Consider the following 25,675-nt stretch of genomic DNA (forward strand, 5'->3'; position numbering starts at 1 on the left):
TGTGTTGGAGGAGACGATGTCTTCCTGTCTGCATGCACGGACCCCTTCCCCTTCTTCCACGTTCCGAGTTCCGACTGGATAGGTTTTCTTGATTTTTTTTTTCCAGGAATTTTGCCAATTCTCGAGAAGCTCGCGGTAACAAAGCAAAAGTCTTCGTTTGGGCAAGAAGAAGTGAAGGCGAAGAGGATGGCCGCGCCGCTCAATCGACAGGCGGCACATCTGCTGTTGCCGCCGTCTTCGTCGTCGTCGTCGAGCGCCGAGATTGCGGCCGAGTCCGTGCTGGAGCTGAGGCGGTCCGGTGTGCTCCAGCGTCTGTCGCGGTCCGAGGCGCCGGCGGATGCGACCGAGGTGCATCGGCTGCTGGTCCGGTGCGACTCGCTCGTCGGCCAGGACTCGCGGCAGGGCTTTCTACTGGCGCGCGAGCTGCTGCGGGCGCTGCCGTGGTCGCACGTCAGCGCACACGCGTCCAAGTGGGTCTCGAGCGGCATCGCCAACCTGCGCTATGCGCCCCGCGAAATAGTCGGCGTGCTCGACATCCTCATGGGCAGCGCCTCGCGCGACCGGCCAGAGTATCACCGCGCCGTCGTGGCGCCGAACCTGGCCAGCTATGCTGGCGCAATGCTCAACGTGGCTGACTCGACGCAGGAGCCTGCAGTGCTGGTGAGTTGGGTTTCTTTGCTGGCGGGCTGAAAGAAAAAGACAATACTGACGCACCTGCCCAGCTGCCTCTCCTCGGCTCACTCGCGGCCCAGGTCCGGCTGCATCCGTCGTCATGCCGTCCCCTGGCTCCGCGAATACACAAGCTGTGCGCCGTGCTGCTCTTCGACCGAGGCATTTTGGTTCCGCAAGCGACGAAGCTGCTCTCGGCGCTGCACCTCACAGGCAAGGGCGCCGCTGGAGCCGCCGAACTGTGGTCGGCCACGATGGCATCGGTACTTGCCGAGGCGAGAGCCGCGTGGGCCGCCTGTTCATCGACGTTTGTAGAGTCACAAGAATGGCAAGCGGCGGCGAACTCGACGGCCACCACAATGATGCCACCGCTTCCTTCGGACTCTCTCGAGGCGCTGCCCCTCGCACAGCGGCGGCTTGGCCTGCTGCTGGGCCGACCGCCGATGCAGGGCATGCTGCCGTGCCTCCTGGGCGAAGCGACCTCCTCGCCCGTGCCCGTGCCCACCGGTGCTCTTTACTCGCTCGCGCATGCCATCCTGGCCGTGTCTCCCTCGTCGCCCCCTCGCCAACACCCTCCCGTGGATGCGAGCGTGCATGCAGCGCAGGTGGCCTGCCTCGCCGGTGCACACATGTCGGCCATCAACCTCCTCGTCGCACTGCATCTCACCGTCGACAGGGGTGTGTGCTCGTCGCGACAGGCCGACACCGTGGCTCGTCTGCTTGCCTTCGTCGAGGGGAGCCACTACTCGTCGGCCCATCGCTTCGTGGCCTTCAAGGCCATCTCGATGCTTGGTCTGCCGCTCGATCCGCAGGCACGGCTCGTGCTGCGTGCTTCGAGGGCCTGCCTCGCCCAGATCTCGCGGCTCCTCCTTCACACGCACGCCGAGCAGCAGCAGCAGCAGCAGCAGCAGGCGTCGGCCTCGACGTCGCGTCCGACGAAGCGCGCAAAGAGGGCCTACGAGTCAGACGACCTGGGCCTGGCATCGCAGGAGCGCAGGGGCTTGGCCGATGTCGATGGCGACGAGAGGGCCGCATGCATGGCTGCCATGGCCTGCCTGCCAGCGCTCTTTGGCCTGCTCACCACCTACCTCACTCCCGAGCACCACGACCTCGCCCACACCACCGCCCTCCTCCTTGCTGCCGTAGCAGAGGTGTCGATGGCGTCTGATTCTGCCATCTGTGCTGCCAGCCTCTCGGCTTTGGCTGATGTCGTGGCACTGAGCAGGGGGTCCCTCTTGGCCCTCTTGATGGCTCGCGCAGGACTTCAGGGCGCAACAGCGGCCTGCTCCCCCGATGCTGGTCTGCGTGCAGCGGGCGCCAAGCTGAGAGGCGCTCTCGACGCAGCCCTCCATCCTCGTCTGCCGCTCAGACTCGATCTCAAGCTTCAGCAGGACGAGGCACTGCCCACGTCGTGGACTGTCAGTGTTGGTCAGCAGGGGGAAGAAGACAGCCTCAAGTTGCCAAAGGTTGAGATCGAGGAGCAGCCGGGGTCCAACGAGGCAACAGCCATGGAGCAGGTCCTTGGCATCCGACCAGCTGCTGCTGCTGCGCTTCCCCTCGCCCCGCCCTCACCGTCACCGCATCCACCATCACCCTCGCAACAACAACAACTTCGCACGGCATCGGCACCTTCAGGGCCTGTTTCTGCAGCTGCTCCCACTACTACCACCACCTCCAGTCCAAGCCCGGCCGTGACGGCGGCGACGGCCGCAGCCATCAGGGAGCGCTTCTCGCCCGACCCCGTCAAGCCCGTGCGGAGGCCGAGCACACCCAGGATTGGATCGCCCGGTGCCAGCCCGGACCGGAAGAGCAACGCAGCATCGGGAGGAGCAACGACGGCTGCGGCTGCATTCATGAATTCTGTTGCAAGGGGCGGCGGCGGACAGAGCGGCGCTGGAAGCCCCACGTCGGCACTGACACCCAAGATCAGCTCTCCGCTGGCTGCGGGCAGGAAGCTGGGGCCGGAGAGGCCTGTCGACGAGGACACCGTCATGGAAAGTGCAGGTGGTAGAAGAGGAGGTGGTGCAGCTGATGATGTCGACGATGATGACGATGACGACGACGAAGGCATCCCAGAGCTAGACCTCGGCTCGTCAGACGAGGAGGATGAGTGATCTTCAATGTATTCTTTTGATCAATCAATGTCATGTCTGCAAGTCTCGTTGGTGTGTGTATGGTACAGTTGGACAGGACAGGGAGCTACTCTTTCGTCTTCTTTCCTCTTTCTCGCGCGCTTCAGGCTGGCACGACGCGGGTGTCAAAGATGTCGCCCAGCTCTGGCTCCAGGCGTCAGTACCGGCTCTCGGTCAGATCGACTCTGTCAGACTAGACTCACCTTGCTGGTAGCGCTCGCGGATTCGCTCGTCGAGCAGCTTCTCTTCACCCCTGCGCTCCATCTCGCCACCCCTGTTCTTTGCCGATGACGACAGCGAGGATCGAGTGGGCTGTCCTCTTGCACCTCCCAAGGTACCCTCCTCGCCGCCGAGAGCTCCTGACCTCGCCTGTGCGCCAGACGAAGCATTCACGGCGTCGCTGTCGTCGTCCATGTCGACCACCTCAGACGGGATGACCTCGTCGTCTTCAAACACATCCTCGTCGCGCCTCGATGACATCGACTCCGGCCCGATGTTCTCGTCTTCTTCCTCATCGTCGTCGACGATGTCGTTATCGTCTGCCCCCGCCGGAGCAGCTCCTCTTGCTGCTGCTGCTACGACGCCGTTGCTCGCCACGCCCCGCTTCTTCGACGGGCTGGCAATGGCATGCACCGTCGTCGCACCGCCCGAGTCCCTGTCTGCTTCCGGCGTCGTGCTGGGCGAGTCTGGTGCCGTCGATTGTGAGGCACTCATGGCTGCTTTGCGTTGCGTTTCCTCTGTCGTCGTCGTCGTCGATGATGAATGCGCAAATGTGCGTGTGCACGGCTCACCCAGCTTCAACCAGGCAGGCAGGCATCGAGGGTAAAATCACGTGACTGTTTTCGTGAATTTGGATGAAGAAGGGTCGGGGTCGACCTCGTCGCCACAGACGCTGCGATCGCTGAGCTTTGCAATCCTTCTGGCATCCACTCCCCGTCCGACACGCACAGGGATGTCTGTCGCACCGCCGCCGGGCTTCATGGCGCCCAACGGCAATGTGCCGGCGTCGGCGTCGTCTTCGACGATGACGGAGGACCAGCTCAAGGCCAAGGCGCGCAAGTGGCAGCAGGCCCAGTCGCGCCGCTTTGGCGACCGCCGAGGCAAGACGGCCTTTGTCGACACGGGCAAGCAGGAGCTGCCGCCAGAGCATGTCCGCAAGATCATCAAGGACCATGGTGACATGAGCAACCGCAAGTACCGCAACGACAAGCGCGTCCACCTCGGTGCGCTCAAGTACGTGCCCCATGCCATGATGAAGCTCATGGAAAATATCCCCATGCCCTGGGAGGTGAGTCGAGGTTTTGCTTCGGTCCTGCTGACGAGATTGTCCTCGACGCTGACTATTATTTGCTTGCTGCAGCAAATTCGAGAGGTGCCGGTCGTCTACCACATCACGGGAGCAATTACCTTTGTCAATGAGATTCCGAGAGTCATTGAGCCAGTCTACCACGCTCAGTGGGCGGCCATGTGGTTGGCGATGCGGAGGGAGAAGCGCGATCGGAGGCATTTCAAGAGGATGCGCTTCCCGCCCTTTGATGATGAGGAGCCGCCGCTCGACTATGGCGACAACATCTTGGACGTTGAGCCCCTCGAGGCCATTCAGCTGGAGCTCGACGAGGAGGAGGACGAGGCGATTATTGACTGGTTCTACGACTATAAGCCTTTGGCAGACGAGCCAAAGTACGTCAATGGACCCTCATACCGCTTCTGGTCGCTCGATCTGCCGCAGATGGCTGCGCTGCATCGGCTCGGAAAGACGTTGCTCTCCGACTTCACCAGCGGTGACCGAAACTACTTTTACCTCTTTGACAAGAAGAGCTTCCTCTCCGCCAAGGCACTCAACGTGGCCATTCCTGGTGGCCCGAAGTTTGAGCCGCTGTTCAAGGACGTCGAGAACTTTGACGAGGACTGGACAGAGTTCAACGACTTGCGGAAAGTCATCATCCGGCAGCAGATCAGAACTGAGTACAAGATCGCCTTCCCCCATCTGTACAACAGCCGGCCGAGGTCGGTGCACATCACCGCCTACCACGAGCCCAAGAATGTCTACATCCGGACCGACGACCCAGACCTGCCGTGCTTCTACTTTGACCCTGTCATCAATCCGATTTCGTCCCGTGGGCTCGGTAACCTGGACAAGTTCCGCGAGCACTTTGACGACGGTGAACCCGTCGTCAATCACGAAGACGCCGTCTTTGGCGAGGGCGTCGAGGGCGATGACGAGCTGCCCGACGAGGTGGCCTTCAGTCTCCCGGAAAACGTCGAGCCGTTCCTGCAGGACAAAGAGCTGGAGAATGATCTGACAGCGGATGCAATTGCACTCTGGTGGGCCGCGCCTCCTTACAATGTTCGCAGCGGCAAGACAAAGAGGGCGCTGGACGTACCGCTCATCAACTCGTGGTACCTGGAGCACTGCCCGCCAGGCCAGCCAGTCAAGACTCGCGTCTCCTACCAAAAGCTTCTCAAGCGCTACGTGGCAAACTGCCTGCAGTCAAGACCACCGAAAGCAGGTACGAAAAAGTACCTGCTGCGACAACTCAAGGGCACCAAATTCTTCCAGACGACGACGCTCGACTGGGTCGAGGCAGGCTTGCAGGTCGTGAGGCAAAGCTTCAACATGTTGAACCTCCTCATTCACCGAAAGGGTCTCCACTACCTCCATCTCGACTACAACCTCAATCTGAAACCAGTCAAGACACTGACGACAAAAGAGCGCAAGAAGTCTCGATTCGGCAATGCCTTCCACCTCGTCCGTGAGCTCGGTCGGTTAGTCAAGATTGTCGTTGACTCCTTTGTCATGTACCGACTCGGCAACGTCGACGCTTTTCAGCTTGCTGATGGTCTTCAGTACACGTTCAATCACGTCGGCACCTTGACCGGCATGTACCGGTACAAGTACAAGCTGATGCATCAGATCCGCGCATGCAAGGACCTGAAGCACGTCATCTACCACCGCTTCAACTCGGGTCCCGTTGGTAAGGGCCCCGGTGTCGGCTTCTGGGCTCCCTCGTGGCGTGTCTGGATGTTCTTCTTCCGCGGTATCGTGCCGCTGCTCGAGCGGTGGCTGGGTAATCTCCTCGCGCGTCAATTCGAGGGAAGGAACTCCAAGAACATGAGCAGCACGATCACCAAGCAGCGAGTCGAGTCGCACTACGATCTCGAGCTTCGTGCGGCAGTCATGTCGGACCTGCTCGACATGTTGCCCGAGGGCATGAAGAATAACAAGGCAAAGACGTGCTTGAGCCATCTGTCCGAGGCATGGCGCTGCTGGAAAGCCAACGTGCCCTGGAAGGTGCCTGGCATGCCGACGGCGATTGAAAATCTCATCCTGCGCTATGTCAAGAGCAAGGCCGACTGGTGGACATCCGTGGCCCATTACAACCGAGAGCGAATCCGCAGAGGCGCTACGGTTGACAAGACGGTGGCGAGAAAGAACCTGGGTCGTCTTACGCGGCTCTATCTCAAGGCGGAACAGGAACGTCAGAACTCCTACTTGAAGGATGGACCCTACATTACGTCAGAGGCCGCGGTCGCCATCTACACGTCGACTGTGCACTGGCTCGAGTCGCGCCGCTTCCAGCCGATTCCCTTCCCCTCGCTCAACTTCAAGCACGACACCAAGCTCTTGGTGCTGGCGTTGGAGAAGCTCAAGGAGGCATACAGTGTCAAGGGTCGTCTTAACCAGAGCCAACGAGAAGAGCTGGCGCTCGTTGAGCAAGCCTTTGACAATCCGCACGAGACGCTTGCACGCATCAAGAGGTTGATGCTGACGCAGAGGGCTTTCAAGGAGGTCGGCCTCGAGTTCTACGATACCTACGCGCAGATCATTCCCGTCTATGACATTGAGCCTCTGGAAAAGATTACCGACGCCTACCTCGACCAGTACCTCTGCTATGAGGCTGACAAACGCCAGCTTTTCCCGCCGTGGATTAAGCCTGGCGACTCAGAGCCGGCACCTCTGCTTGTGTACAAATGGTGCAACGCCGTTAACAATCTCCACGATGTGTGGGAGACGGCCAACGGCGAGACCAATGTCATGATGGAGACGCAGCTTAGTCGCGTCTACGAAAAGGTCGATTTGACTCTGCTCAACAGGCTTTTGCGTCTCATCATGGACGCTAACCTGGCGGACTACATCACGTCGAAGCAGAACATCTCCATCGTGTTCAAGGACATGGCGCACATCAATACCTACGGCATGATCCGCGGGCTTCAGTTCTCCGGCTTCGTGTTCCAGTACTACGGCCTCGTGCTGGACCTGTTGATCTTGGGTCTGGAGCGCGCCTCGGAGCTGGCTGGGCCTCCACAGATGCCCAATGGCTTCTGCCAGTTCAAGGATACCGCTACCGAGACAAAGCATCCGATCCGCCTCTACTGTCGCTTCGTTGATCGCATCCACATCATGTTCCGCTTCACGGCCGAAGAGTCGCGCGACCTCATCCAGCGCTACCTGGCAGCGAACCCGGATCCGACGAACAGCAACTATATCGGCTACAACAACAAGCGCTGCTGGCCGAAGGATCTGCGGATGCGTCTCGTCAAGCACGATGTCAACCTTGGGCGAGCCGTATTTTGGTCCATCAAAAACAGACTGCCACGGTCCTTGACGACGATCGAGTTTGAGGATTCGTTCGTTAGCGTCTATTCCAAGGACAATCCGAACCTCCTCTTCAGCATGCAGTTCTTCGAGATCAGAATCCTGCCCAAGATTCGGCAGGGCGATGTGAACACCGACCACGAAGGTGTTTGGTCGCTCGTCAACAGTGGTTCGGGCGAGCGCACCGCTCAAGCTTTCATCCGCGTGTCCGACGAGGGCATCGGCAACTTCAGCAACAGAGTCAGACAGGTTCTCATGGCGGCTGGTGCGACGACCTTCTCGAAGATTGCCAACAAGTGGAACACGACGATTATCGCGCTCGTCACATACTATCGCGAAGCCGTCGTCACGACTCCGGAGCTCCTTGACCTCATCGTCAAAGCCGAGAACAAGGTGCAGACAAGAGTCAAGCTTGGCCTGAACTCCAAGATGCCAAGTCGTTTCCCTCCCGTGGTCTTCTACAGTCCCAAGGAACTCGGTGGCCTCGGTATGATCTCGATGGCACACGTGCTCATCCCGACGGCGGATCTCAAGTACTCCAGGCAGACATCCGAAGGTGGTTTGACGCACTTCCGGAGCGGTATGACGGCGCAGGAGGACTGCCTTATCCCCAATCTGTACCGGTACATCATTCCTTGGCAGTCCGAGTTTGCCGACAGCGCTCGCGTTTGGTCCGAATACGCTCAGAAGCGCAAGGAGGCTGCCCAGCAGTCTCGGCGCATCACGCTCGAGGACGTCGAGGATTCATTCGATCGCGGTATTCCTCGAATCTCGACGTTGTTCCAGAAGGACCGCACGATTCTGTCGTACGACAAGATGCACCGTCTCCGGCAGTACTTCACTCAGTACCAGATTCTCAAGTCGAACGACTACCGCTGGACCAACCAGAGGCACGATGGAAAATTGTGGAACCTGAACTCGGCCCGTGTTGACATGATCGCAGCCTTGGGTGGTGTCGAGACGATCCTGGAGCACACCCTCTTCAGCGGCACGGGTCATCCTACTTGGGAGGGTCTGTTCTGGGAGAAGTCGTCGAGCTTCGAAGAGAGTATGCAGTCCAAGAGGCTGACCAATGCCCAGAGGAGTGGTCTCAACCAGATTCCCAATCGTCGATTCAGCCTGTGGTTCTCGCCCACGCTCAACCGAAGCTCCGTCTACGTTGGTTTCCAGGTCCAGCTGGATCTCACTGGCATCTTCATGCACGGCAAGCTGCCAGTGCTCAAGATCTCCTACATCCAGCTCTTCCGAGCCCACTTGTGGCAGAAGATCCACGAGAGCGTCGTCATGGACTTGTGTCAGGTCTTTGACCAGGAACTCGAGGCACTGCAGATCGAGACGGTCCAAAAGGAGACGATCCACCCGCGAAAGTCCTACAAGATGAACGCCAGTAGTGCTGACGTGGTCCTCTTCAGCTCGTACAAGTGGCCCATGAGCCGTCCTTCGCTCTTGACCGATTCGCGCGACGTGCTTGACAACTCGAGCTCAGCAAAGTGGTGGCTCGACGTCCAGCTTCGTTGGGGAGATTACGATATGAACGACGTGGAGCGATATTCGCGCGCCAAGTTCCTCGACTACACGAGCGATTCGACCTCGATCTACCCATGCGCTACGGGTGCGCTGCTGGCCATCGACCTCTGCTACAACAGGTACTCGGGTTACGGCAACTGGTTCCCGGGCTCCAAGCCTCTGATTCAGCAAGCCATGGCCAAGATCATGAAGGCCAATCCGGCGCTGTACGTCCTGCGCGAGCGAATTCGCAAGAGCTTACAGCTGTACAGTTCCGAGCCTACGGAGCCGTACCTCAGCTCGGGCAATTACGCTGAGTTGTTCTCCAACCAAGTGATCTGGATGGTCGACGACACCAACGTCTATCGAGTCACTATCCACCGCACGTTCGAGGGCAACCTGGTCACAAAGCCGATCAATGGTTGCATCTTCATCTTGAACCCGCGAACGGGCCAGCTCTTCCTCAAGATTATCCACACATCCGTCTGGGCCGGCCAGAAGCGTCTCGGTCAACTTGCCAAGTGGAAGACGGCCGAAGAAGTGGCGGCTCTCGTTCGCTCTCTGCCCGTTGAGGAGCAGCCCAAGCAGGTCATTGTGACCCGAAAGGGTATGCTTGATCCTCTTGAGGTCCACCTGCTCGATTTCCCCAATATCGTCATCAAGGGATCTGAGCTGCAGCTGCCCTTCCAGGCTTGTCTTAAGCTGGAAAAGTTCGGAGATCTGATCCTACGAGCCACGCAGCCCCAGATGGTCCTCTACAGCCTCTACGACGACTGGCTCAAGAGCATTTCATCCTACACGGCGTTCTCCCGGTGCATCCTGCTCCTTCGTGCCCTCCACGTCAACCAAGAGAAGGCCAAGATCATCCTTCGACCCAACATCTCGACGGTCACGGAGCCTCATCACATATGGCCGACCCTTTCGGATGACGAATGGATCAAGGTCGAGATTGCACTTCGTGACTTGATCTTGACCGACTATGGAAAGCGCAATTCGGTCAACGTGGCCTCGCTCACATCGTCGGAAATTCGAGACATCATCCTCGGTGCTGAGATTCAAGCGCCGTCTGTGCAACGCCAGCAGATGGCTGAGATCGAAAAGAGCGCAGAGGCGGCACAGCAGGTCACGGCAACCCAGACGCGCACGACGAACATCCATGGCGACGAGATCCAGACAGTGACGACGACCCAGTACGAAAACCAGGTCTTCTCGTCGAAGAGCGACTGGCGCATCCGAGCACTCTCTGCGACCAACTTGCCGCTGCGATGCCAGCACCTGTATGTGTCCAACGAGGATGTGCGTGAGGATGCGGGTGCCTTGACGTACGTCATGCCCAAGAATGTCCTCAAGACATTCATTGTCAACTCGGACCTTCGGACGCAGGTCGTTGGTCTGCTCTACGGTGCTTCACCGTCGGATGCGCCCTCGGTCAAGGAGATCAAGTGCATCGTCTGGGTACCGCAGCGGGGCAGCAACAACGGCGTCGAGATGCCGGGCGATCTTCCCAAGCACGACTATATGCTCGCTGGACTGGAGCCTCTGGGACGAATCAAGACGCAGAGCTTGGACCTTCCTCACCTCAGTGCGCCCGACGTTGTCTCGCACGCGCGTCTGATGGCCCAGCACGAGGAGTGGGGCGCAAGCAGCATCACGCTGACGTGCGCCTTCACGCCCGGCTCCGTCTCTTTGTCTGCCTATTCTCTCTCCGTTCAAGGCTTCGAGTGGGGTCGCAAGGCGACAGCCATCGATGCGGCAGGCAATCCGCAAGGCTTCAACCCCAACGGCTCGGCCGACCGCGTCCAGCTGCTGCTCTCTGACCGAATCCTTGGCACAACGCTTGTGCCAGTCGACCGTGTGTGGAACTATGGCCTTTCACTCAGTGCAACGTGGACGCCGACCATGAAGACACAGTATACCGTCGACCGGCCGCCGTCCTTCTGGGACGAGATGCACCACTCGCACGTTTTCCTCAGCTTCACTGACAACGACGATGCGCTTGAGGGCGCAGACGTTGAAAATCCTCTGGAATAGGCTGCTTCCTTCTCTTTCCCTTTGCATTTTGTATCATCATGAATTGAATGAATTATCGAAAAGTCCAGTACTCTTGTAGAGATGAATGTGATGCCATTGACATGACATGAACTACTACTAGAGAGGGGAGCGGCGATCCGAAAGGTCAACGCAGTATTTAGTTGGCATTTGTCGCGCCCGTTTGCTTCTCGATGGCATTCGTGATCGTGTGGCCAGCGAGACAGTAGACGAGAGCCTTGGTGTCCTTGTTCTTGCCCTGGTAGTCGCCAAGCTCGCAGAAGGTGCTACGGTAGTGGGATCCCGAATCGCTGCGCTTGTAGGTGTTGCTGTGAACAGAGGAGCAAGGGTCAGCCTTGGGAAGTCAAGAGATTCTACCCAGGGAAATAAACGCACCACTCGTCGCCCCACTTGGTGCAGAAGTCAGAGGCGGCGGTGCCCTTTGGGATGTTGACGAGCTGGCGGAAGTCGTATGCCTGGCACGAGGCTGCGAGGCAAAGGCAGACGGCGACCGAGGCCGACAGGACAGCGTTGACAGACTTCATAGCTTGGGGGATGGGCTGGTAGGAGAGAGAGGTTGTGTGGAAATCGATTGGTGACGAGAGAGGGAATAGCCAGGTAGTTGAGAGACCTGGTCTTTTATAACCTCGCAGAGCTGGACATTGCACAGAGAGGGTCTAGCTTAATCGCATTCGAGGAACCGATCCGTTCTAGGCCGTGAGAAGTTATGTGCGTCAGACTTTCCTTCTCGCATCCCCGCATTTCCGGGGCGCACATTTCAATTTTGCGGAGGATTGATTCTCTTTCCTATCGACTCTGGTAAAGAAGGTCCTTGCCGATACGCATTGTTTTGTAGCTCACTCGGATCAAGGTCCGCCAGAGTATTCCGAATACAGGAGAAGTGAGCAAGCCCGTAGCTAGCTAAGCCATAGACCCCACACGAGACCCGAGACGACCGTCGAAACTAAGTGAGACCGGCTTCCCTTCGTGTCCCGGCGGTGTCATTAGATTTTCTGCAGGAACGCAGGCGATCGTCTTATCGACGCGGACTTTTTGCTTTCCGCTGGATGGAATCTCTTCACATGCGCAGAGAGTGCACGGCAAGGTCAGCGGTCACAGAGGGCAATGTTTCTTGCGCACCCAGATAGCTCAAGTGGTGCCGGCTGCCGCGGCTTCTGAAGCGGCGAGCAGCCACACCGAAAAAAAATATGGCCCTTGACGCGCAGCTCCGGCGGTCAGAGGTCCCCGCTCTGCAGCAATTTAAGCTTTGTCGGTGCCCGTAACCGTATAAGAAAATTGCAGGCTCACAATGCAAGGCAAATGACCATGAGTCAGGAAACAGAAATAATCGGCAAAGATCTGGGACGGCACAGATAGAACCCTCGATCAGGACGTAGAGGGACAGAAGGTCGGGAGATTAATACCGAGTTGAGCGACGAAATTTAAAGTAGATTTTCATCGCCAATGGGCTTCACTGTGCCTGTTTTAGGCACAGGCCAGCGTTGAGGGGCTTAATTCAACTAACAGAGTGCAGAAAATAAGGAAGAGGACTCTCCTACTCATCCTTGTGCTGTAGCGGGAAGCATGTTCCAGATGCAATTGACCGGATTATTCCCTCCGTAGAGAAATAATTCTTTCATTAGTCCGGACTAGGTCGGCCTTGATCCTAGACTCTCTTTGGCCCCGGTGCTGTATGACCGCCCAGACTCCTTCTCGGTGCGCTATTAACAAAATGGCATCAATATGTTGTGGCCGTTAACAATAACAGACGAGCCCCAACTTATGTTCAGAGTTGCTTTCGGTCTACATTTTACCTGTATTGGAAGTACACATTGCTGCGACGAGGTGTCGAAGGAGGCAGCACAGTGCACATGAAGCCTCGCTCGATACCGAAATTCACGCTGTCATCAAGATCAATGGGCCAGAGATTGTAGCCCAGCTTTCTCTGCCTTTGAACTCCTCCGGCAGTGATATTCCCGTTACTTTGCTTCTTGCTCTCTATTTGATGTCAGAAATCGAGCATGCGGCTAGACTGGCACATAGATCTCGGGTCCACACTGCTGTTGTCATCATCTGCTTTCAGTCAGAATGATCCCCCTCTTCTTCAGGATTAGTTGTTGCAAAAGATTTACGGCATGATGAGAGAAAGAGTGTTGCACTTTGTGCAGACGAGTTTCCTCAAAGTCGCTGTAAAATAGTCGAAAGTAATTGTAAAAGGTCACGACCGAGCACAGGCATTAGATTTCACAGATGAGTCGCTCTAGGCCTAAAAGAACGGAGCAGATGCTAGCGAGAAAAGCTTCTTTGCCGGAACAAGCAGGAGTATAGTCCCGGTGACCGAAGGTGGGGAGAGAGGGCATCGAAGTACTGCAGTGTACAGTACAGTACATGGCTTCACGTGTCTTAGCCAACTTTTCAGAATTGTCCGAGGTCTGTGCGCTGGACAATGGCGTTCTCTCTTCTACACGAGCGTGTAGCCGCTTAGTCGCGCTCAGTCCAGCGCTCGTCGACTGGGGGAGAGGGGCAAGATGGTCACACAAACACAAAAAAACCCGAGATGGGACTTCCAGTTCCCTATGTACGGTGCCAGGATCACGCTTCCCAACGAGAAACCCTTGTTCAAGATGTCGCCGGCCGACGAACGTGAGCGCCAGCACAATCGAAAGAGGATCATGGGGAAAAAAAGCCGCAGGTTTTTCAAGGTTGTTGACACCGAAGCACCACTGGCCAATTCGTTCAAGTGCCACCCGTTGGACACGCCCGACCAACTCTTTGTGCCGACCAACAACTGGGGCTTGGTACCCCAGACGCGATTCGTCCACCATTTTGACGAGGCCATGGTGCTTGTTCAGACCGACGGGGCCTGCCGCGACAATGGCCGACCAAACGCCAAGGCCGCCTCGGCAGTCGTCTATGCGCCCCACAATCCCCTCACGGGGACCGAAGGCGTCTTTTCGTTTCCCCTGCGGGACAAGAGGGATGCGACCTCGAATCGTGCCGAAATGATTGCTGTGCTTGCCGCGATTCGATGCCGAAATTGGAAGGCGGAAGGATTCAGCCGGCTCGTCATTGGCACGGACTCGGAATGGATCGTCAAAGGCGCAACGATGTATGTGCGCAAGTGGCAGTACACAAATTGGCGCACAGCCAGCGGTGAGCCCGTCAAGAACCGAGACCTTTGGCAGGAACTGAGTGAGTCATGTTCGATGTTTTTTTTTTTTTTTTTTTTTGCATGAAGGAGACAAGCTGACAGGGTCTATAGTTTGGAATATTGAGGCCAATCGACACAATGGTCTCGAGGTGCTCTTCTGGAGGCTTGACCGTTCGCTGAATGGTCGAGCGGACGCGGCGGCCAAGCGCGAAGTGAATGAGATGACTACCTTCGTGAATGGCTTATCAACGGTCGCTATAATTCCGGAACGATATCATGATGAGTATGTCCGATATCATGATGAGTATGTCCGATATCATGATGAGTATGTCCGATATCATGATGAGTATGTCCGATATCATGATGAGTATGACGACTTCACTAGTATTTAGAACGGGCTGCATCACGCTGCTGTAGACAAGACCTGCCTGCCCGTCAGGGCGTCGAAGATTGTGGCTGTCACAATTCCCTATTTTTAGAACAGTGTACAAACAAGCAGGCCTCGCCGGCCGCGTTCTTGGCCCGCCTTCCTCTGCCAATATCACATGCTCTTGCAGCCATCTTGTCTCCTCCAATCTTTGTCTTCACAATCATCAGAGTTACTCTCATCAACAAGTTTGATTCCCCCTTCTTCACCCGGTTTTATCCTCTTCAGTCGGCTCTTCTTGTCCGAGCGCGGACAGCCAGGCACGCGACAGACCCTTGATCCCGGCAAGGCAAAAATCCAAAAGTGAAGCCAAGAAGCAACCTCGTTCCGTCCCTTCTTTTCGCATAGACCCACGCAAATGGCCGACCAGGACTCTTCTTCGGCGCCCGCCCTCAAGAACCGGGGCTCCTCGTTCTTTGGGACCTGGAAGGGCAAGAGTAATTCGCGATCGCCCTCTGAGACGCCCTCGCGCAATCCTTCGGTGGCGGACATCAATGTCGGCGCATCTGCGGCCAATGGCGACAAGGCCGAGCAAGCGCAAGAGCAGCAGCAGCGGCCGCCGGAGAGGGTAAAGACAACCATGACGATGCTGAGCGAGGGCGAGAAGAAGCGAGGCGACTTTGACATCAGACCGCTCACCAAGCCCGGTCACTATGGCAACCTCGACATCGCTCAGGCGAAGCAGCTGAGCGCATTCAAGCGCGCTCTCACCAAGACCAGCTTCCTGCCCGACCCGGCCATGGTCGACGAGGAGCACCAGGACACGATCCTTCTGCGCTTCCTGCGGGCGCGGGATTGGAACGTGCAGCATGCCTTCAAGATGTACAGTGACACGATCAAGTGGCGGAAGGACGTCGACCTGCCGAGCATGATGCAGGGAAGCTTCGACTTTGAGGAGCGGGACAAGGTCGCTGCAGGAGGTTGGAAGATGTACTTCCACGGCACTGACAAGTTCCACCGGCCCATATTTGTGCAGGATCTGGCTGGACTCAACACTACCGAAGTCTTTACGCACACGACGCCCGATCGTGTCATCAACTTCTTTGCTTGTATGCTCGAGGATGCCGTGCAGAGGCGGTACAGGGCATGCACTTCAGTGGCGAGGGAGCACGCGAGAGACGTGGGCTTTGAGGAGGAGCGCGTCCGGCGGCTCTGCGTCGACGACAACTTTATGATTCTCAACGTGGCAGGCATCGGCATGGGTACCTTCTGGGCCTTTAAGGGTCAGCTCCAACAGCTCCTCGGCATTCTCGACACCAACTTTCCCGAGCTGAGTGGCCGAGTGCAGATCATCAATGCACCTTGGCTCTTTAGCACCATTTGGAGCTACATCAAGGGCTGGCTTCCCGTCAACACCGCCGAGAAGATTGACATTGTCGGGACAGACTTTAAGGCGAAGCTGCTGGAGTTCATCGATGAGGAGCAGTTGCCATCAAGCATTGGTGGTTCGTGCCAGTGCGGTGGCAAGGGTTGCGAGTTCTCGGATATTGGGCCCTGGCAGGAGGCCGCGGCTTCTCGTACCGCTGCTGCCGCTGCCGCCGCTGCTGCTGGGCCCAGCGACTCAACGACGTCCGAGGATCCTACGAAGCCATCTTCCTCTTCGGCCTCGGAGCCTAGTGGTGTTGCGGCTCTGTCATCAGTCGAGTCCAGCGTACCCAGCAGTGAAGTCGCGACACCGCCCACGGCTCAGTCCTCTGTCGACGCTGCCGCTCCTTCCGCGGTACCCGAGACCACGAACGCAGAAGAGACTCTCCCCCAGACTACCTCCGAGCCTCCCGCTGCTGAAGAACCGAAAGACACTACATCCTCTTCATCTTAACGGAGAATGGCCGTCCTTCTCCTCTGTATCATGCTCTTCTCTGCCATTGCCAGGATCCTTCCTCACGAGAAATAAATGCACGGACTCGTCATAGACCCAACACCCTCTTTGTTTTTTATTTTTACTTTTTCTGTCCAAGACACGATTAGGACGGGGGACGCGTTTAGAGGGCAAAGAGACACGTCCGAGCCAACACGGCAGCCCAACCATGGCCGAGACGCTCTCGCCATGGCTGGTCGCAGGCCTGCTCAAGCTCTCGGAGCGGTACAAGCTATCGCTGAGCTCGTCTGAGCACAGGCATCGCCCTGGCGGTGCTGCCGAGGAACACACAAAAGAAGGAGGGAGAGAAGAACCGCGAGACCAAACGAGCATCGTGTCGGACGTACCGTTCTTCAAGGGCAACAAGGTCCAGATCATTCGTTTTCACACCTTTGATATGTCAGGAAGGCTACCAGACGGTACAGCGGGGGGCGACAAGGATGGCATATGGTGCACAATAGCCGATCGGCGGCACGATGTCCTTGCAAGAATCGCCCGGGAAGCCGTCGAGTGGTTCGAAGCGTGAGTCTGCCACTGTCGGTCCTGATCTGAGGTCGAAGGCTCACGAGCTTTTTCTGGCCAGTACAAATGACGGAAAGCCCTTTACTTCCATCAAGGGCTCCATCATTGTGGCAAAGTCGCTTCGGCCCTCGATCACACTCCGCCTTGCAGATGGCCGGCCTCACTTGCTCGTCGAAGTCTCAGCATTCCAGCTCCTGGGCTCCATTGGCGAAGTAAGCTTTTGGGAGACGACGAGCCTCGAGGCAGAGTTAGGCCTCCTACCCGGCGCTCCTGCTACTAGCACTGCTGCTGCTGTTGCCGCTGCTGTGTCCAACGGGCAAGGAGAAAGTGACGAAGAGGCGAAATCGAGAAGGAGGTTGAAGAGGTGGTTTGTCAAGGGCGTCAAGGCGATTCGGGCCAGAGAAGAGGAGAGGCAGGCAAGGTACGAGAGAAGGAAGAGACAGAACGAGCAGAAAATACGGCAGAGGGAGAATGGGACCTCCATTGAAGGTATGTGGTCTGCGCAGCCAAGGGGTGCGTACCCTGCTGACGTTGCAGGCACAGCCCCCTCTTCAGCCAGAGCATCTCCTCGGCCGCTCCCTGTGCCGTCAGGAATTGCGGCTAGCACTTTGGCCTCGTCTTCCTCGACAGAGTCTCCTCAGTCATCTGCTCCGCTTTCCTCCATCGCTGCTACGGTGAACAGGGACGAAGCACCCCCGCCCGCACAAGCCATGCGAACACACTCTCCCTTACCCAGTGCTCCCACAGCGTCCGAAGTCCCCATACCTCCGACATTGACAGCAAGCACAGTGGCGGCAGACTCTAAACACTCGAAGCTTGCATTCGAGAAAGCAGCAGCAGCAGATGATCCATGGGCGGATTTCGACTTGGAAAAGGAGGCGCAGCAGCTCGACCTCGTTCCGCTCGGTGCGATTCAGAGGGACGATGGTGCCCAAATACCAGCGTCGATCGGCTCGTCTATGGATCTTCCAGGCTCATCGTCCGGGTGTTTGGAGGATCGAAATGCGAGAGAAGAAGAGCGAGGCAGGAATGCAACCTCAATTTCGCTCCAAGAAGAGTCATACAACGAGACCATCCCAGCCACGCTTCCCGACGCCGTCACTGCTTCTGGTGTATTGCCTGAAAGGGACAGCACCAAGGAAGTGCAAGGCTCTGTCTCAGCAACTTCGGCAACTTCAGTGGGCGCGAAGAGGGCAGTCAAGGTCGAGACGACCATCCCTGGTGCTTCAACAATGCCCGACCTGATCTTGAGCGGCCAATCGATCCCATTCCTTCTAAACGGTGAGCGAGAAGACGAGCGCGCCCACACCCAATCCTCCGGAAATCAAGGTGTTGAGAAGGAAGAGGAAGAGGAGATTCTCGGTAGTGAGAACGGGAAACAGCGGTCTATACACAACACTCCAACGACTGGCGCAGAGAAAGATCCAATGCTCGAGAGTGTGTTCGAAGCTACATCGGCCCCAACATCATCAGCACCTAGCAGCTCGCAACAGAGCGACATTCCCATTAAAGAATACAAGACGGTAGTCAACGCAGTCCGCCTTCCTAACATACACCAGCAGCAGCAGCAAACAAGGGAGGGAAAGAGGACAGAGGTCCTTGACGAAAGCGGCCAAAGTCAGTCTAGACCGATCGAGCTCAAGACTACGGCCGAAGTCTCGAATGGTATTCAAAAAGAAGAGCAACTTTCCCCTTCGCCGCACCTTCCGCAGAAACGCTTGCAGTTCGAAGAAAGCAAGGACTCTTCTTCGAGTCCAAGGAAAGTGACCAAATCTGCGACTCCGGACGGCAGCAGCCGAAGCAACAGCGTTGTCGAGGATAAGAAAAGCAGCGGCAACAAAGAACTGCTCAGAAAGCTTCTCGAGAGTAAACGCAAGCAGAGGGAAGAGAACATCCAAGAGGCACAGAGGCGGTACGAGGAAAGCCATAGCAAGATCATTTACTGATATTGAATGTTGATGGGTATCTCTTGGGGTCATTTTAAGGATGCGTGCGCTTGAATTTGATACATGATGCGTGCGTGAGTAGCTGAAGAAGTGAAATTCCAGGTGAGGGAATCGCGACTATGAGCGACAGATAAGGCAACGGCATTCATGCGGCCCTTGTCGATCAATGGCGTCGCTGTTGAGGTGAGCCAAAGCACAGCGACGACAAAAACGCCAATCTGCCCAGTGGGACGGCTCCCCTACTAGCCAATGGCCCCTGCCGGCGAGGAAGAGAACCGGTTTGCCATTTGCCTTTGATTGTGCCATAGCACCGACCACATGCTTTGCATCGTCGTGATCGAGCGAGCTGGTTCGCATGTGCCGCTGCCGCTTTGGTACGAAATGAAAACCTTCGTAAAGAGGCGGCAAAATTCTGGATGACTCGAGCGCTGCCAACTTCTTTTCTCTCCAATCGGCGAGGAGGAAGCGATTGGGGCCAACAAGCTCATCGAGGTCCCCCCTTGCGACCATCGAGGCAACTTCTCCGTCTGACGGCGAGACAATTTTTTGACACGAGACGCAGACGTAAGTTGCCTTGACGAGAGCGTTGATGTGCTTAGGATAGAGCCGAAACAGCTCTGTCCGGCTTTCGAGGGGAAGTTCTTGACATGATCGGATAACGCAGAGTGCTCGAAGTGACGGCAGGGCCTTATTGCGACATTCCACACGATCTTTTTGTTCAAGCACATCTTTGAGGCCGAGCGATTCAAGACCTAGTTGGAAGCTCAGATTGCGAGATTGGCAATTCCGGACCCGATCGATGTCCACATCAACGAGCGAGCGCATGCACGCTGTGGTCGGAGGGAGAACGAGATAGTCGTTGCTGGTGTCGGTCCCGGCATGTGTTCGAAAATGCAGCTGCCTCACGTTGCGCAAGTGCATCGCCAGCTCCGAGAGGCACATGTACCACGTCCGATCGTCGCCACATATCGTGAGTTGCTCTATGTCATCCCAGCCTAGCGCGAGGGTATGAGGCATGTCGTTGGAAAATTTCCCGAGCATTTCGTTTTCCTCCAGCGTATCTTCATTCTCGTCCTCTGTAGCGGTGGAAGGCACGACCATGACGCCGAGGCAAATGATTGTGAGGGTTGGATCAAAGACTTTGGCCTCGATGGAGGTGCGCAGGCACTCGTCGCCCATCAACCACTTTCGCCGTCGTCGCAGCTCCAAACGCGAGCGCTGTGCATCTCTCCAATGTTTTCGGTGTAGCTGATGGCACACGTTTAGGGCTCGCGCTTGATCCCTCCTCAGACTCGACTTATAGTCGCGAGACTGGGTTGCAGGGTCTTCGAACAGGACCTCGAGGCGCGTTCGTAGTCGCTCTGTAAGCCGTTGAGTGAGCATGGGACGAGGTGGGGGGCGGGGAATAGAGGAGCTCACCGATTGAAGACTTCAGTACTTGCCTTTTTGGACCAGACGACCCGTTCAAACTAGTCTCGAAGCCCTTCTGAAGCGCCTTGAGACAGCTGACAAGGGCGGTCCAGTCACCCTGCCGGCCATTTGACTCTCCAAGCTCGTCCAAGATGGTATGGGCCAAGACAAGGGTCAAGGAGAACGTTTGTTTTACTCCTTGAGCCTTGCGAAGGGTCTCTCTAATATGTTCCCGCAGTCTGCACCGTCCCTGAGCTTGTACCGATCCTTGTTCTCCCCTTTCATCCCTCTCCTCTCGATCTTCGTCTGATATAAGGGACGATCCGGAAGAGGAGGTGTCGTCCTCTTCGTCTTCGTCTTCATCTCCAGCTTTCTCTGCTTTGATCTGACTCTTCTTCCGGAAGAAGATCACCTTTTCAGATGACATCATCCTTCCTTGCTTTGAGCGGGCGATTGCTCGGCGATCGTGGTCTTTGACGAAATATCGAGGAAGAGGAGGACTTCTGGTGGGGGCCGTGCGCAGCACGCGCGCGTCCGACTGGAGCGAGACGACCCTCGATTACTTTGAAATAGACTCGTCCAGGCACATTCCATCATCTCTGTCTGTCGCCATGGCTTCCGATCCGTATCACACCTTTGCTTCTGATCTTCGCTCCTCGCTCCGATCCGCCCAGGACCTGGGCCAATCGTACCAGGATCTGCGCAGGTCGGTGAGCCCTTCGTCGCCGTCGTTGAGAGAGGCCCACGATCGGCTCCTCGATGCCCTCGAGGCACTTCAAGGCGATGTGGCCGACGTAAAGGAAAGCGTCGATGTTGTAGAGCGGAGTGGACCGGAGAGGTTTGGCGTGGCACAAGAGGAGCTTGAGGAGAGAAGACGATTCGTCAAGAGCTGTACCGAGGAGCTGAGGGTGGGTGGTGGACTTGTCTGACCCTACGGAAGTCTCGCTGAACAGACATTCGCGAGCAGAAATTGTCCGACATTGCGGGAAGACGGCAAGGGGATCAAAAGCCATCGTTCAGATCCATCGATATGGGCAGTCGAGCAGACGAAGAGGGCGACGAAGACCCGAACGAAGCCTTTGAGCGAGAACAGCAGCAGCACCTCCTGGCTCGCCAGGACGACACACTGTCACTCATCGGCAACACCCTGACCTCGCTCAAGCGACAAGCAGGGACATTTGGCCAGGAGATCGGAGAGCAAGTCGAGCTGATCGGTGCGCTCGACACCGAGGTTGACAGCAGCCAGAGCAAGCTTGGGAGAGCGATGGGAAAGATGGACGAGATGGTCAGGAGAGGCGACGAGCGGTTGGGTGGATGGTGCGTTTGGATCCTCATCCTTGTGAGTCCTTTCCAGCAGATTACAACCTTTCCGGGACTCAATGCTGATCAACTATCATCACTGCAAAGGTCCTCTTCATTCTCCTTCTCATTGTTGTCCTTATATGAAATGCATATACCCTCAATTCTGGTTTCCTCGGCGATGAGACGCGCGCACAGGTTCGATTTCATTTTTTTTTCCTCATCATTGTCGCCCAATTATCCCCCAAGGCTCCCATTGGTCAAAGGTGTGCTTGAAGGTCTCTCATCCAGCACGATGGCGCTTCCGAATGTCCCAACAGGCTTCGCAAAGCCTCCTGAGGCGCTCCATCTTCCTCATTCCGTGTAAGTCTCTTCGCGCCGGGAGGGCCGCCCAATTTGCCTAGCTCATGCATTTCGGCATTCATCTTTGACAGAACCCTCAATATTCCGCTCCCCAGCGCACATCATGCTGCAACCCTGTACCGGGTGCTGAGCGTCGACAAGCCTCTGAGGCCGAAAGAGACCTTTATCGCCTATCGCGCGCAGTCCTCGTCGCCCGAGACGCTCGATGTGCTCTGCCACTGCTCGACCGTTCGCCAGTTGAGGCTCGCCAGCAACTCGATCCTGGAAGACATCAAGCTCGTGCTGGCGACCATGGATGCATTCCCGGGGCCTGACGAGCACGAGGAGCAGCGGAGAAAGGGGAGAAAAGACGAAGTTATCCAGGATGCAGAGTTCGAGCTCAATGGCACTGGTCGGGCAGGGTGAAGGGGAGGTCTCTCACTGTTTCGTAAAACATGCTTGTACAATAGATCATTGGACTAGATGCAGTATCTCATGTCATGTGCCTGTCCCCAAGCTATCCGGACCTTGACAGCGTCCTCGTTGGCATCAGTGTCCTCAGCGACGACGACTGAATCCGACGAGGCCGTCCATCGTCGTCCAGGGTGTCTGTCTCTTGGCCGATTTCCGAACTGCCTGAAAATGCTCACGCGTGTGTGATCATCGGCGCTCCTTCTTCGTCATTCACTGTCGACGGCTGCAAACATGCGCATGGTGAGCTCACTGACCGACGAGGAAGCTCACTCGAGCTTGAGAAAGAGAGCCCTTATAGTAAACTGACATGGTTGCAACCAGCTCGAAGATGACGAGTCGAACAACGACGTGGAAGTGAGCTGGGCAGACCAGCAGTCGATCAACTCCTTCTCGCGGCTCAACAACCTCCTCACCGACGCCGAAGCGACGCTGCGAGCCAAGGTGACCGAGAAGGAAGGATTGGACGAGATCGCAGAAGAGATCGAACTCGTCGACGAGGAGGAAGAGGTCATGTACCGCGTCGGCGATGCATTCGTCTATGTCAAGCAGGAGAGGGCGATTGAGATGCTGAAGAGGGATGGCGAGAAGCTGGAGGAAGAGATTGAGAAGTTGAGGAAGCAGGCGAGCGAGTGCGAGGAAGGGATGGAGAAGCTCAAGGTCGGGCTTTACGCCAAATTTGGGTCCAACATCAGTGAGTGGACGTCTCTGCACGTACGAGTCAAGCAGAAGAAGATGGGCTGACAAGGGCCCTCCTCCCCTCCAGACCTTGAGAGAGATTGAGGGACATTGATAGGTTATTAGAGCAATGAAGACAAGACTGTTCCTAGAAAGCAACGACAGCGTAGAGCAGAAATCTACATGATGGTGCACTCATCATCCTTGCCGGTAGCGCCCTTTGCCAGGTCCCTGGTGAAGCCAGCGTCGCCAACGTTGCCGCCTCCCTGAAGGTGGACAACGAGGACGCCGGCGTTGTGGGGGTCCAGAGCAGCCGAGATGTTGTTGTCGCGCATGAGCTTCTCGATGGCCGGCTTGATGTGGGCGACGTGGTCCTTGGAGTGGATGCCCTTGCCGACGATGACGCGCATCGTTGGCTTGCCCTGGCTCTGGAACTGGCGGACGGCCTGCTCGGTGCGATCAATAGCCTCCTGAGTGTACAAGCCGTGAAGATCTGTTCCAAGAGACAAGGCTTGCGGTCAGCACATGTAAAGAGACTGCAAAGGTTAGAGAGGTCGAGACGCACCAATCTCGTCCGGACCAGAGTCCTCGTTGTTTGCCTTGAAGATCCAGTCAGCAGCCTCGCCGTTGGCTTGTTCCATCCTCCTCTTGTGCTCGTGGCCCTCGTTGCTCAGCTGCTTTGCCCTGCTTCCATCGCCGCTCGCATAGGCCTTGTGTGAGTCGTCGAAGCACTTTGCCATCTTATCGCCCTCGGAGTGGGCCTGGGCTCGAAGCTGGCGGTAGTGCTCGTTCTTTTGGTTCACCTCGTTGTCGTTGTAGCGTCCGTGATTCGGCTTGACACCAGTAGAAGGGGGATTGAAAGCACCAGGAGAGTGCCCGTACTGGCCCTGAGGAGGTGGATGATCGTACCCACCAGCTCCGCCATAGTACTGCTGCTGCTGCTGATATCCTCCTCCCCCACCCGGTCCACCATAGTATTGCTGCTGCTGCTGCTGATTTTGCTGAGGGTATCCTCCGCCGGCGGCCCCTGCATATCCACCACCACCGCCGCCTGCTCCTCCGCCTTGCTGCTGCTGCTGCTGCTTCTGGCGATTCTGGAACCACTTGAATGCCTTCTTCCCATACCGGATGATCTGGCCCTTGTGGGCCTTGAGGATCCGGATCACCTGGTCCATCGTTGTAGCGTGTTTCGAGAGGATGGCAAACAAGCCTTGAGTAGCCTATCGTCGATTCAATGAACCGATTCTTCGAATGTCGATCCGCCCGCCACGCGAGAGTCCGAATCAAGGCTAGGAAAATTAAAATCACAGCCTTGGTCTCCACACCGGGACTGTCCGAACCCTTGGAACGACCTTGACTTCGCTCTCAACAGTCAATCATCCTCCTTCTTTCCGACGATCGAAGCCCCGATTGCCCATCACCACGCTACAAACATGGTGCAAATTCCGGGCGTTGAGGGAGAAAAGACGTACTTTGTCCAGCGGTGGGGCATCAACGGTGAGATCTGTGATGTTTGAGAGGAGAGGAAAGAAGAGTTGCGTTCTGACGGATGCATGGCTGGACAGGGTACCAAATTGGCGCACTGGCTGCCACACCCATCTACGCCATCGCTGCACTAAGGCGTGGCGGCTTCAGTATTCGAAGCTTTGCTCGCTACAAGTGCGTATATCTCGGGCGCCTCCCTCTTTCTCTCGCATCATCCGGAGACTTACTGTGTCCTCCACAGCTGGGTCGTCCCCCTCTTGGGCGCAGCAGGTGCGTCAGGAGGCGCCCATGCTCTGACGGCAAACGAGTCTGCAGCAACCACGGCGTCGCGGACACTGGAAATGAGAGCGGACGCAGAAAAAGTCAAGCAGGACGATATGCACCTCATCGGTAGCGTCGTCGGTGCCCTCTTGACTCCAGCTCTCTTCTTGCGAAGAGTCGGTCTCGTAAATGGCCTGCTCGGTGGCGCTGGTATCGGTAGCGCAGGAGGGATCTTGACCTACATGTTCCAGAAGGAAGGCGTTGAAGGTGTTGAAAAGCGAGGCAAGGAGGTCTTGGAAGAAGGCAAGAAGCTGGCAGAGGACGCTCGCCAAAAAGCTTTGGATGTGAAAAAGTAGGGTTGGCGACAGTCGTTTCAATCACCACTCTCTTCTTCATTGAAATCTGTGACATTGTTTTCTTTCCAGCGATGCGATGAGAATGTACAAGAGACCTATTTGCAACGATGCTTGACGACTGCGCTGTTACGTGAAATCACTCTTGTCCCCTTTTGATCTGCTCCAGCTCTTCCTTCCAGTTCTTGAACTTGGTAATGCTGCAGATGGGTCGAGTCAGGCCAGCCTAACAGATAGGAAATGGACACGCATTACTCACGCTTCCTTTCCCTTTGTGAAGCCTCCATCCTTGCCCAGCGTGTCGCCCTCTCCCTGGAAGAGGGAGATGATCTCATCGAGGGATGACTCAAGCTTCGTCATGGCCTCGCGCAGCGCGTAGGGGTTCTCAATCGAGTTGAAGATCGATCTGCCTTCTTGCTTGGGCGGGTTGGGGTCGCTCTTTGGGTCCACCGCTGGATGAACGTTGCCTGGATTTTCGGCCGTGGGCCCGCTCTGCGAAGCGAGGTTGGTATTGTCCGACGGAGGTGCGATCTGGGCATC

At 56.7% G+C, this 25,675-nt stretch overlaps 14 protein-coding genes across 14 annotated transcripts; 9 read left to right on the forward strand and 5 right to left on the reverse strand.

The window, feature by feature from the left end:
• Window positions 1-133: 133 nt before the first annotated feature.
• FA10DRAFT_299440 (hypothetical protein) lies at window positions 134-2,783 on the forward strand (the record flags this gene model as incomplete). Its single annotated transcript, XM_025524722.1, has 2 exons — window positions 134-660; window positions 723-2,783. Exons 1-2 carry the CDS (start codon window positions 187-189, stop codon window positions 2,781-2,783), a joined length of 2,535 nt encoding a protein of 844 aa, XP_025381322.1. The 5' UTR covers window positions 134-186.
• FA10DRAFT_299441 (hypothetical protein) lies at window positions 2,754-3,566 on the reverse strand. The gene is made up of 2 exons (XM_025524723.1): window positions 3,005-3,566; window positions 2,754-2,945 (listed from the first exon to the last, which is right to left on the reverse strand). The coding sequence occupies exons 1-2, from the start codon at window positions 3,513-3,515 to the stop codon at window positions 2,905-2,907; spliced, it is 552 nt and encodes a 183-aa protein (XP_025381323.1). The 5' UTR covers window positions 3,516-3,566; the 3' UTR covers window positions 2,754-2,904.
• A 146-nt stretch (window positions 3,567-3,712) lies between these two features.
• FA10DRAFT_299442 (putative PRP8-U5 snRNP protein, pre-mRNA splicing factor) lies at window positions 3,713-11,014 on the forward strand. Its single transcript, XM_025524724.1, has 2 exons — window positions 3,713-4,089; window positions 4,162-11,014. Exons 1-2 carry the CDS (start codon window positions 3,754-3,756, stop codon window positions 10,933-10,935), a joined length of 7,110 nt encoding a protein of 2,369 aa, XP_025381324.1. The 5' UTR covers window positions 3,713-3,753; the 3' UTR covers window positions 10,936-11,014.
• On the reverse strand, window positions 10,965-11,601 carry FA10DRAFT_264704 (hypothetical protein). Its single transcript, XM_025520758.1, has 2 exons — window positions 11,329-11,601; window positions 10,965-11,261 (listed from the first exon to the last, which is right to left on the reverse strand). The coding sequence occupies exons 1-2, from the start codon at window positions 11,475-11,477 to the stop codon at window positions 11,093-11,095; spliced, it is 318 nt and encodes a 105-aa protein (XP_025381325.1). The 5' UTR covers window positions 11,478-11,601; the 3' UTR covers window positions 10,965-11,092.
• Window positions 11,602-13,388: 1,787 nt separating this feature from the next.
• Window positions 13,389-14,665, forward strand: FA10DRAFT_41710 (ribonuclease H-like protein). The gene is made up of 2 exons (XM_025525469.1): window positions 13,389-14,085; window positions 14,171-14,665. The coding sequence occupies exons 1-2, from the start codon at window positions 13,461-13,463 to the stop codon at window positions 14,473-14,475; spliced, it is 930 nt and encodes a 309-aa protein (XP_025381326.1). The 5' UTR covers window positions 13,389-13,460; the 3' UTR covers window positions 14,476-14,665.
• Window positions 14,666-15,153: 488 nt separating this feature from the next.
• FA10DRAFT_214089 (CRAL/TRIO domain-containing protein) lies at window positions 15,154-16,014 on the forward strand (the record flags this gene model as incomplete). Its single annotated transcript, XM_025518474.1, has 2 exons — window positions 15,154-15,606; window positions 15,649-16,014. Coding segments are annotated over 2 exons (819 nt in total), but the record flags the coding sequence as incomplete, so codon positions are not given.
• Window positions 16,015-16,464: 450 nt separating this feature from the next.
• Window positions 16,465-18,888, forward strand: FA10DRAFT_299445 (hypothetical protein). Its single transcript, XM_025524725.1, has 3 exons — window positions 16,465-16,890; window positions 16,952-17,379; window positions 17,434-18,888. The coding sequence occupies exons 1-3, from the start codon at window positions 16,538-16,540 to the stop codon at window positions 18,834-18,836; spliced, it is 2,184 nt and encodes a 727-aa protein (XP_025381328.1). The 5' UTR covers window positions 16,465-16,537; the 3' UTR covers window positions 18,837-18,888.
• Window positions 18,849-20,746, reverse strand: FA10DRAFT_264707 (hypothetical protein). The gene is made up of 2 exons (XM_025520759.1): window positions 20,256-20,746; window positions 18,849-20,197 (listed from the first exon to the last, which is right to left on the reverse strand). Exons 1-2 carry the CDS (start codon window positions 20,674-20,676, stop codon window positions 18,954-18,956), a joined length of 1,665 nt encoding a protein of 554 aa, XP_025381329.1. The 5' UTR covers window positions 20,677-20,746; the 3' UTR covers window positions 18,849-18,953.
• An 80-nt stretch (window positions 20,747-20,826) lies between these two features.
• Window positions 20,827-21,692, forward strand: FA10DRAFT_248705 (hypothetical protein; the record flags this gene model as incomplete). The annotated part of the gene is made up of 3 exons (XM_025519501.1): window positions 20,827-21,154; window positions 21,214-21,585; window positions 21,654-21,692. The coding sequence occupies exons 1-3, from the start codon at window positions 20,858-20,860 to the stop codon at window positions 21,690-21,692; spliced, it is 708 nt and encodes a 235-aa protein (XP_025381330.1). The 5' UTR covers window positions 20,827-20,857.
• Window positions 21,693-21,777: 85 nt separating this feature from the next.
• FA10DRAFT_264708 (Pcc1-domain-containing protein) lies at window positions 21,778-22,383 on the forward strand. Its single transcript, XM_025520760.1, has 2 exons — window positions 21,778-21,908; window positions 21,980-22,383. Exons 1-2 carry the CDS (start codon window positions 21,841-21,843, stop codon window positions 22,311-22,313), a joined length of 402 nt encoding a protein of 133 aa, XP_025381331.1. The 5' UTR covers window positions 21,778-21,840; the 3' UTR covers window positions 22,314-22,383.
• Window positions 22,384-22,592: 209 nt separating this feature from the next.
• FA10DRAFT_299448 (Prefoldin, subunit 4) lies at window positions 22,593-23,244 on the forward strand (the record flags this gene model as incomplete). The annotated part of the gene is made up of 3 exons (XM_025524726.1): window positions 22,593-22,601; window positions 22,683-23,052; window positions 23,125-23,244. The coding sequence occupies 3 exons, from the start codon at window positions 22,593-22,595 to the stop codon at window positions 23,139-23,141; spliced, it is 396 nt and encodes a 131-aa protein (XP_025381332.1). The 3' UTR covers window positions 23,142-23,244.
• FA10DRAFT_248711 (DUF1771-domain-containing protein) lies at window positions 23,140-24,433 on the reverse strand. The gene is made up of 2 exons (XM_025519502.1): window positions 23,602-24,433; window positions 23,140-23,529 (listed from the first exon to the last, which is right to left on the reverse strand). Exons 1-2 carry the CDS (start codon window positions 24,209-24,211, stop codon window positions 23,216-23,218), a joined length of 924 nt encoding a protein of 307 aa, XP_025381333.1. The 5' UTR covers window positions 24,212-24,433; the 3' UTR covers window positions 23,140-23,215.
• Window positions 24,434-24,469: 36 nt separating this feature from the next.
• FA10DRAFT_270955 (hypothetical protein) lies at window positions 24,470-25,138 on the forward strand (the record flags this gene model as incomplete). Its single annotated transcript, XM_025523082.1, has 3 exons — window positions 24,470-24,533; window positions 24,602-24,695; window positions 24,763-25,138. 3 exons carry the CDS (start codon window positions 24,470-24,472, stop codon window positions 25,136-25,138), a joined length of 534 nt encoding a protein of 177 aa, XP_025381334.1.
• Window positions 25,139-25,274: 136 nt separating this feature from the next.
• On the reverse strand, window positions 25,275-25,624 carry FA10DRAFT_225692 (hypothetical protein; the record flags this gene model as incomplete). Its single annotated transcript, XM_025518654.1, has 2 exons — window positions 25,275-25,335; window positions 25,395-25,624. Coding segments are annotated over 2 exons (291 nt in total), but the record flags the coding sequence as incomplete, so codon positions are not given.
• Between the last annotated feature and the right edge of the window lie 51 nt (window positions 25,625-25,675).

The sequence above is a fragment of the Acaromyces ingoldii genome (assembly GCF_003144295.1).
Source record: "Acaromyces ingoldii strain MCA 4198 unplaced genomic scaffold FA10scaffold_1, whole genome shotgun sequence".
Lineage (NCBI taxonomy): Eukaryota > Fungi > Basidiomycota > Exobasidiomycetes > Exobasidiales > Cryptobasidiaceae > Acaromyces > Acaromyces ingoldii.